The sequence below is a fragment of the Passer domesticus genome, chromosome 17 (assembly GCF_036417665.1).
Source record: "Passer domesticus isolate bPasDom1 chromosome 17, bPasDom1.hap1, whole genome shotgun sequence".
NCBI classification, from domain to species: domain Eukaryota; kingdom Metazoa; phylum Chordata; class Aves; order Passeriformes; family Passeridae; genus Passer; species Passer domesticus.
In genome coordinates this window covers 7,742,343-7,752,034 of record NC_087490.1, presented here as the reverse complement: position 1 = coordinate 7,752,034, position 9,692 = coordinate 7,742,343, and the positions used below count along the sequence as shown (strand labels likewise).

The window sequence follows — 9,692 nt, the reverse complement described above, 5'->3', positions numbered from 1 at the left end:
CGTGTCCCGGGGCAGGGCGGCCGCGGGGCCGCGGGCGGGAGCCGGGCCGGGGGAAACTTTTCCCGGGGTCTGGGGCGGGCGCGGCGCCCCCGGCCCGCGCGGAGGGGAGGCGAGGCGGCGGCGGGGCGGGAAGGAGGAGGAGGAAGGGGGGGGGGCCGGGGGCACGGCCGGGCCTGCGCCGGGGAATGACGCGCAGCTGGCAGCCCTGCTCATGCGCGGCCGGCCGGGCGGTGCTAGCGCCGCGTCCCAGCTCGGGGAGAATGGGGCGGCATCCGGGCAGCGCCGACTGAGCGGCTTCTGGGGGCCGGGGCTGCGCCGCGCCGCGGGCGGCCGGGCTGGGGCGGGCGGGCGAGCGCCATCCGGCAGCGGGCGGCGGCGGCGGGGGCGCCGCGCCGCGCCGGCGGGGGGCTGCGAGCCGCCGGCGGCGCCCGGCGAGGAGGGGTCGGCGGCGGCGGCGGGCGGCGGCGGCGGCGGCGGGCGGCGGCGGGGGCTGCCCAGGGATTGTCTCGCTCGTTCCGCGGCAAGAAAGTTGGGCGGCGAGCGCGGCGGCGGCGGCGGCCCCCCCGGCGGTGCGCGGCGGCCGGAGCGGGGCCCCGGAGCGGCGCTGCCCCCGGGGAGGGGGCGCCGCGCCTGGATTATCCCGAGCTGGGTCGAGCCTCCTGGATCTGCCTCTCTCCTCCGCGCCGAGTGAATCCGAGGTGTCCTCGTCCTGATCCAGATAAATCTTCCCCCCCTTCTCTTTTTTTTTTTTTTTTTTTTCCTCCCCTCCTCTTCCCGTCGTTGCTTTTTTTGGGGGGTGGGGGGAGGCGGGGGGTGGAAATTTGTCAAGGTCATTCCGTGGATTTAATATTTTTTGTGTGTGTGTGCCGCTCGCCCCACCGCCACCGCCACCCAGCCTTGCTCTGTGGATTATCATCGCCCTGGATCCGAGGCTCTGAACAGCAGGATTTTTTTTGTTGTTGTTGTTGATTTTTTTTTAATTATTACTATTATTTTTTAAGGGCTCCGGGGTTTGGAGAGGGGAAGCGGTGAGTTGGAGGGGGGCGACTTTTCTCTCCCCCCGCGCCCCCCCCACTCCCACCCACCCCCCCACCCCCCCTCGCTCTTGGCCTTCTCATTTTCATTTTTTAAATTTTTTTAAAAATTATTTTCATTTTTAAATTTTTTTAATTTGCTTCTTCTTCGGCGATGGATGGGAAAATCCGGCAGAGCCGGAGGTCGAGGTCGCAGCGGGACCGCGTGCGACGGCGGGAGGCGGCGGCCCGCGACCCGCGGAACCAGAGCCCTTCCTCGGGCTCCGAGAAGGAGCCGAGCCCCGGCAAGGAGAACGGCGGCCAGAACTGCACCGCCCCGCGGGGCCCGCCGCCCGCCGCCCGCGCCGCCCGGCCCCCGCGCCGCCGCCGCCGCGAGTCCAGCTCCCAGGAAGAGGATCTGATCGATGGCTTCGCCATCGCCAGCTTCAACACCCTGGAAGCGCTGGAGGTAAGAGGGCTGGGGGGCTCTGCCCTCCCGCGGGGAGGCGGCTGGGGATGGGGGGGTGGCTGGAAGGGAAAAGGAACGGGGGGGAAGAAAAAAAAAAAGGATTTGAGAAAGGAAGCGCGGCGCTTTCAGGCTGCTGAATTTTGCAAATAGCAATTAAGGTGCATTAATCCTGGTGTCAGCCCGAGGGGATCCCGGGGCTGCGGGCGGGAGGGTGCCGGGCCAGCCCCGCTGATCGCGGCTCCGCTGGCAACTCCGCTGCCCCCCTGTCCTTGCTGCTTCCCTCCCCCGGTCCCCTCCTCTGCCCGGCTCCGGCCGCCGTTCGCCATCACTTCGGGCAAGTCCAATGTTTGTTTGGGGTTTTAATTGGCTGCGAAATATTCCTGGCGTGTTGGGATGGTCCGGCATTGTTGTGAATGGTGGAGCTTCCCCCCTCCCGCCCTCCTTCCTCCCACTCCCCCCTCCTCCAGCTCGGGAGTTTGTGTTTGCATTGCCAAAATGTTACTTTATCTGTCTCCGGAGATTGTTAGCAAATGGCTAGTGTTTGACATTTTGTGGAAAAGAGATGTTTAAATGGATAATAATCCCTCGGTTGTAATTCCCATTTTTGAAGTAATTGAACAAATTCTTCATCTCTTGTTGACTGTACATATTTTTCTGGTGTTAATAGGCTGGCAAAAAATATTGCTTGTCTAACTTATTACAAACAATATTTGCTGAGCAAATACTGCCTGCCTTGTCTGAGCTAAGTTAAGCAGAGCAGGAAATTTAATATTTTCAGAGGGGCATGGACAAACTATGACTTTGGCTTTTGATTTTTGTTTTGTTTGTGTACAATTGGAAGAAGTGAGTTGTCGAGAGGAAGCACCTCACAAGTTGCTTGTTGGGTGTAAGAACTGGAATTCCCAGTAAATATGAGCAATTCTGGTGCTTTTGCCCACTTTCTTTGACACATCGTGTTGGAAACGTGGGCAAAGTTTTGGGTGCTCTCCCTACTTTGGATTTCCTGCCACTTGTGTATCTGTTAACCTGTGTTACAGCAGTGAAGAGTTGTGCGTGGGCTGGTGAATTCTCTGATTTGCCCTGGGATCTTTAATGCCTTTGGCTCAGACTCTGAGGTCCCATTTTGTTCATGGGCTCTGCTGCTCCCCAGCCCACCCCTCCTGCCACGCAGGCCCCTGGTGGCACCGTGGTTGTCTGGAGCTTTTTGCCTGTGGGACCAACTCCTCGGAGCCCCAGAGATGTCCCTGTGTGCCCGTGGAGGTGTCAGTGGTGGCCTTGGCCACCTGCCCTGGTGGCAGGACCCTTGCTGGGGGAGCCAGGGGTTCTGCCCAGCAGGGACATTTAGCCCAGTGCTCCCTGAGCAGCTCTGGGTGTGCAGGTGCTGGACAGGCAAGAAGGGTTGTGCTGGCTTGGAGATGGCTGATTTTTGGCTTCTTGTGCTGTCATTTGTGGGGTGTTGTCCTGACAGGAAAGCCAGCTACTTTGTGTATGCAGAGCTGATAATGAGCGAGCAATCTGCTCTCGTGTGCCTCTAAACCAAGCCCTAGACCTGTCTCTATAACTTTATTTTTTTTTCTTGGGCATGCTCTTAGTCAAATATGCATCAGCAGATAGGTCCAATTAAACCCCTGAGTCTCCACTGAGCTGTCAGGGAAGAAAGTAAAATTCATCTTCCTGCAGAAATTTTCTACCATGATGAGCACATTATCAGGAAATAGAATTCAAATGATAGTGCAGTCCCTCCAGGCTGACGGGGAGAACTCTGGGCTTTTCAGATGGGGAGAGCCTTGTTATTGAATCAGCCAAACCTTGATAATGAGGTACACAAGGGTAAAAAGTGACCTTAAATATCTGCCACCCCAAGGTACTTCTGTTTGTGGAAGCACTTCTGATTTTTCTTTAAAAAGAAAAAAAATCTTTACAAAATGATCTGCTTTAAAATTCTTGCAAAAAACTTCAATGCCACCTGAAATTAACCCATTTCCACTATATTTATGAGCATATACAAGAACAGCTTCCTGAAATTAACTGATATCTACTATGTTTACCAACATGTCAGAAAATACCACCTGAAATTAACCTATTTCTAGTATATTTACCAACATGTACTAGAACACTTCCCTGAAATTAACTGATTTCTACTCTATTTACCAACATGTAAGAGAACACCACCTGAAATTAACTGATTTACAGTGTATTTGCCAACATCTTAGAAAACAACATGTGTGCACCTCTGCAGCCGTGGTGGTTGACACCTCAGAGGGAAAAGCATGAGCAGAATTCACCTGTTTCACACCAACCAGGTGTGTTATGTTCCAGGTTGTGTTCTTGGACATAATGATGGTGTGCATTTCCTAAATCCCTGTGAAACTTAAAAGAAAAAAATACAGTACATTGTGTGGATTTTTCCCTGCAGCACTACCTTGGACCATGGGTGATGTTTGGCAGATGTCATTCAGCAGCAAGGCAAGGGAATGGTTAAGGCAAAAGTACTTTAAAGCAGTATATACCCATGGAAATGAGTAAAATGGCAAGGTTATTTTGTGTGGTGTGGAGCTGTGTTCTCTGGTGAACTTGGCTGCAACAGGTGGTTTTCTTCTGCTTTGGAGGAAATCTGTATTTTGGTGTACATTGTTTTATTAAGAGGATTTAAAATCTGCTGTAACGCTTTTTAAAAAAATAAATAAGAATTGAAACCTTCTATGCCCATGAGAGGGAAGAAAGTGTAGAAGTGGGTATATGGCTTAGGGACAGTACTGAACTAAGTATTTTATTTGATTTTTTAATGCTAAAAGGACCTATTGTTGCACATGTTGTAGTTCATTGTGGTATTCTAGGTTGGTTTGTCTCTTGATTTACAATGATCTCTGATTATGTTTAATAGACTAACTAAGCCTTGGGTTTCCCCTTGGAAATGAAATTTCTCAGTGTTTAGGTAGAATTTATTGGTAGAATCATTTGGGAGAGGTAAGGTGGTTTTTGGTTTGTTTTTCTTTGTATCTCACCATATTGTGAATTCCCCTTCCCCACTGAAGGAAATTCTCACTGCTGGTGTTCCTGTAAATAAAGGGTGCTTTATAGAATAAATATATGTATTCTGCCTTTGTGTTGACTTGGCAGCATGAGCAATTAAGGTTAATACTGAGGGATGGCTTTGAGGTCTCCTTTATCTCTCTGGTGTGAATTTTAAGCATTTTGGATTTTAAATCATGTGGCAATGTTTCCTTTGGCAGTTGTCATCTGAAAACCATGTGTCTAGTTTTGCTGATACTTGTGACTTATTTATCTCCTATCCTACCATCTTCCAAATAAAGACTGAGTTGATTATAGATATATATTTTAAATAAAGTAAAAAAGAAAAAAGCCCCACAGACACGCAAGCAGCAGGCTTTTTCTGTGTGTAAGAAGTTAAAACTTCTCCTTTCTCTTCCTTCCCCTGGATCTTCCTGTGTAAATCCAGCTCAGGCTTCACGCAGGTTAGGGCTGATGTGTGTGTGTGTAGTGGTGTTTTATTCGGGATTTTTTATTACCCAGCCACTCACCAGCACTTTGGACTTCACCTGGAAATGCAGTTTGCTCTGACCCCTTGGCTTGAGGTGGTGACTCTGTCAGCTGCTGGAAAAGCCATCAGGTGCTGGTGCTGCCCAGGAATGGCTGCTGTGCCAGGGTCAGGAAGGAGGGGATTTCTGCCGGCCTTCCAGAATGAATGGTGTGGATGTGAGCATGTGTGTATATTCATTACGTTCAGATGAAGCTGCTAATTATTCTTGAAGGTGATTGGTGAATCAGAGCGAGAGAATCTAAATGAGTGAGTCGGTAGTTGAGGGCTCTCTCTGATCATAGCTGTTCCTTTCAAGTATGAAAAACAGCGCTAAAAGGGAACTTCATCAGAATGTTAATGAATGCGATCTTTGAGAGCAATTGTTCTCCCAAAGTAGTTGAAAAGACAAGGGGTTGTGTTTTCTTTTTGGCTGTTGTTTATCGTTTTTACAGATTCCAGCAAAGCTTTGGAGCCCTGAATGGAAATTCTAACTTTCTTGAGGGGCGTGTGTGTGTGTGTACAGGTTTTTTTTTTGAGGAATGCTTAACCTGTTTATAGAATCTTGTGGACAATCCGTGCTCAGACGTGTGTGGAGCGTTGTGTAGAAGCAGATCCCTGAAAAGGGGCAGACCTTGATGGGTGGTGTTGAAGGGGAGATGCTGCCCTTACAAGCCGGGCTGGGGCCCAGCTGTGCCCCAAGGAGGTCAGTGCTTTGCCCACTCACTGCTGGTACCCAGAGCTCTGGCACTGCTGCCTCGCAGCCCCTTCCCTGCTGCTCCTGCCTCAGTGCAGCAGAGTTTAGGGAGCCTATTACTCCTAGTAGACTGCTGGACAAAATCCATGAGTTCTCCAGCTGTCATCTTGATAAGGCTGTTTTCACATGTGTGCTGAGCACTGTCCTGTTACTGGTGCTCTGATCTCTCATTGATAAGAAAACCAATGTATTTAACTGCAGCTTCCTGTTCCAAAGGTTTTGTGCTAGCTCCACTGACCTAGCGATGTAACTCCTGATTTGTCACCATCTCTCTCTCTGTCTACTTTGCAGCTTAGATTTTTCCATAGCTAGCTTCTGTTTTAAAACAAGTTTCTAGATATTTAAGTATTTTTTCCTTCTATGTAATTGTCAAGTGATGGTGTATCAAGCTAGCGTTTCTGATGGCCAGTTATTCCTCTTTAAAAGTGCTTTTAACCCCAGGAAAGCTAATGATTTTCTGGATGATGCTCTAAAGGCTCTAAATGCCTTTTGGTTTTCCTGAAGGCTTGCTAGTCTCCATTGATTTGTTCTCCTAGCTGTTGATTTTCTTTTTTTTTTTTTTTGCATCTTGTCTGAAGCAGGTACTTAAGGTATTTTAGTTGTTGTTGAGGAATCAGAGGTGATTAAAGCAGAGGGGGAGAGCTCTGGAAAGCCTGAGGAATCTGCTGAGCTGGGCCAGGAGCTGGGGGGAGCAATGAAATGTTCCCTGCGAAGTGTGGTTGAGTGGTGGTGGGCTGTGGTGAGGAAGGATCCAGCTCTTCTGCTGGGTGGGGGATTCTCTGCCTCCTGGGTGAAACCTGCCAGGATCAAAGGAGGGATGGGGTGCATGGCAAGCACAGCCCCTGCCTGGGGCCATCCCTGCAGCCAAGGTCAGGGCACCTTTCATGCACATAAAGCGGCTGCAGGGGTGTTGAAGAGAGGAAATTGCTTGGAAATCCCAACCAAGCTCAGGGATCACACTCATCCCTACCTGAGGTTTCATTTGTAACTAAAATTGCATTTGATTCTGTCTGTCTGGGTGTTTTGGAAGACCTTTTAATATCCTCCCAATTTTTCCGAAGTAGTTTCCCATAGTATAACTGCTCAGGCTTTCTTGGGCACTCTGAAACCTGAGGCAAAAAACATGAGGTGAAGTTTGCTGAAATGTCAAGTAGACCAACCATCATAGAGAAATTCAAAAGATATATTCAGTTTTTAAATTAATTAGAATCTATGCTATTTAAAAAAATAAGGTACTCTGTATTGCACAGGTTAAGATTTTTTTTTTGTAATAAAAAGGACATAATAGAACTAGTGTTCCACTTCATTCAAATAATAAATGTTTACTTGCTGTAGTGCGTTTGACTTCATGCCTAGTAAGAACTGAAATCTTTACTGTCCTCTCAGTATGCTAACAAGATGCACTTTTATCGTTTATCTCAGTTGTTTCACAGAATGAGACTGACTGTCACAATGCTACTTTCTGGGAAAACAGCAGTGAAGAAGGGAGCTGGGTAGGATGAGATCAGCCTGGTGTTTCATGTTGTTTCTCTGGTAGATCTGTGCTTGCTCTGCAGAAGGGCTGGTGGTCATGCAACTGCACTTGTGAAAAAATCCATTTCAGTGCAGAGATGCAGCACTGTGGCTGGAGACACATGGATAGAAAGGCTTTGGGGTGGTTTGGCTTTTTCCCCCATTTGCTTCCCTGTTTTTTTGGGTGAGGTGTGAGATTCTCCAGGCACAACCACAGCAGGCTGCTCCTCTGTGCCAGGCTTTGCATGCACACAGATCCCAAACTTGTGTGCACCTTGTCTGGGTGCAGCATTGTCGAAATGTGCTTATTGCTTCAGCTTCTCCAGCGTCTGGGCTCTGTCCTGGTGGTGCAGGATGAGGGAATATTGTGTAGTCTGTGGTGCTGCAGCAGGTACTCGAAAGAGAACGGTATCAGCAGAACTGAAACGCTGTTTCCTGCTTGATGCAGTTTGGGTTTTTTTTTTTTTTAATAAAGATTTGAAATACAGTGCGTAGGGTGTGCATCTTGGTATTGGTTGTAGGTGAACATCCAGCTCTAAGTGAGAACAATTTCCAATTCACTGCACTTTAATGCCTCCAGTTTATCATGGTAAATGTATAAAAGAGTTTTATGTAGGTGAAGTGGCTCTTGCTGTTTAAATATCTCCTGGCTCTACTGTGCTCAGCACAACGGGGGCTGTGACTGTTCCAGCCATGCTCTTCAGAGAGAAAAGAGTTGGAGCACAGTGTTACCAGCCCTGGTCCATCTCCTTGAGAATTCTCTTTCTAAAAACTAATGGACTATTAAGAATACTGCTCTGATGCTGAAAGGAGATCAGTCTTTGTGTTCTAAACCCTGAAACATTTAACGTGGAGGTGAGGGTTAACCAGCTCCCGAGCCGCCCAGGCAAAACCGACCTGTGTGTAGTTGTCGGTCCAGTTCCTCTGGTGCAAGAGTTGTGAAAGCTGGGCAGGTACAAACTGCACCAGCTGTGGGCTCCCACCTGCACCAGCCAGGCCAGCAGTGCCGAGCCCCAGTGACAGGCAGAGAGGTGAGTGTCACCCTTTGCAGCTTAATTATTTTGTACTGAGTGACTGGATGTGAAGTGCAGAATTACCTGGCTAACAGGAGCACAGGGGCAGCTGAGTGCACAGTGCTTGCATGATCCAGGATGAATGGAGAGTGTTTCCTTTGTAGCTCTGTCTTGCTTGGAGCCAAAAAGGGACTGAACTTGAACAAAAGTTGCATCTGCAAGGTCAGTGGTTGGCATGGATAAGGGGATTGAAGGGATCAAAATTATTTCCCTGCGCCACTGGCTGCAAAACATGGGCTTATGGCACCATTCCTGTCTCTCCCTTTGTGCTCAGAGCAAAGCTTTTTTAATCTTGTGCTGGCTATCTATAGTGCCACACAAACGTGGCAATTTGAAGTTAAATGTTCTATTTTGAGGGCTGCCATGCACGGTCAGCAGGGCAAGGAGCTGTGCTTGGGCTCCTCTCCTCTGCCCACAGCCTGCCTTGCTCTCTCTGCTGCACAGGTTGTCATAGAGAGGAATTCAGAAAATACATATGCATGATGCAGTTGTGTCTGCAGTCTGAATGTGAAGCTTCTAGTGTTTGTGGTTTGATATCATTGTGTTACCTTGCCCTTCAAGATGTTCTTTCTAGCTTCAGAAAAATAAGACAGGAATTGTTTGGTGTTTTGCTGTTTTCGCTCTCCAATTTTAAATATAGATTGATTCACTCTGGTGCTAGGGTGTCCCTGACCTAACCTGTACTTAGTGATGAGATGCTGAGGTTAGGAGCAGCCCAAGTTGGGAAACAAATGGTAATTCAGAGCTGCTGGCTGTTGGGTGGCTGCTGGAGGACTCCAAGCTCGTTCCTTTAACCCCTCCTCTTGCTTACTGAAGCTGCAGCTTCTTTCCTGGGAGCTCTTATTTGTAGAGAGGAGCAAAAACCTCCAAAGAGATTCAAGGAAAGTGGTGTCTCAAAGTTTACAATGACATCAAGTGCATCAGGTAATAAAATGCATTATTGCTGTTGATGTTTTGGTGGCTCTTAAATATCTCTTGTACTGCTGTGGAAGAGGATGTGCAGCCTCTTAAGTCCATTTAGCCTGAGCACATACCTGCACTCAGGGGGAGTGAGACTCAGGATGGTGTGCAGCTAAGAGATGTTTATGGAATCAGTCATACTTGATATAAAATAATTATGATGTTTTGACATCTTGTTAATAACTTGCAGCCATTGGAAGAAATGGAATTATGGCATTCTCAGTCCTTGATGGAACCTTGGCATTTCTTTCAGATTGTAAAATTAAAGAAGAAATGTGAAAGCCATTAAAATAGTTGGATGTGGGTCCTGGGAAAAATGATGGGCTGCTTAATTGAAAAAGTGCTTCATTCCAATTGAAGTTCACTCTAG

General features: G+C 48.5%; 1 protein-coding gene across 18 annotated transcripts in view; it reads left to right on the top strand.

Moving 5' to 3' along the window:
• The first annotated feature begins 435 nt into the window (after window positions 1-435).
• FBRSL1 (fibrosin like 1) overlaps window positions 436-9,692 on the top strand; it is a 502,054-nt gene continuing 492,797 nt past the window's right edge. For 7 of the 18 annotated variants that reach the window (XM_064392676.1, XM_064392669.1, XM_064392666.1 and 4 more), the window contains exon 1: window positions 439-1,482. In XM_064392676.1, the coding sequence (XP_064248746.1) occupies window positions 1,189-1,482 (294 nt within the window). In that variant the 5' untranslated portion in view covers window positions 439-1,188. Of the gene's footprint in view, window positions 1,483-9,692 lie in introns of all 18 variants that reach the window. The other 11 variants (XM_064392671.1, XM_064392665.1, XM_064392673.1 and 8 more) reach the window with 4 other exon arrangements.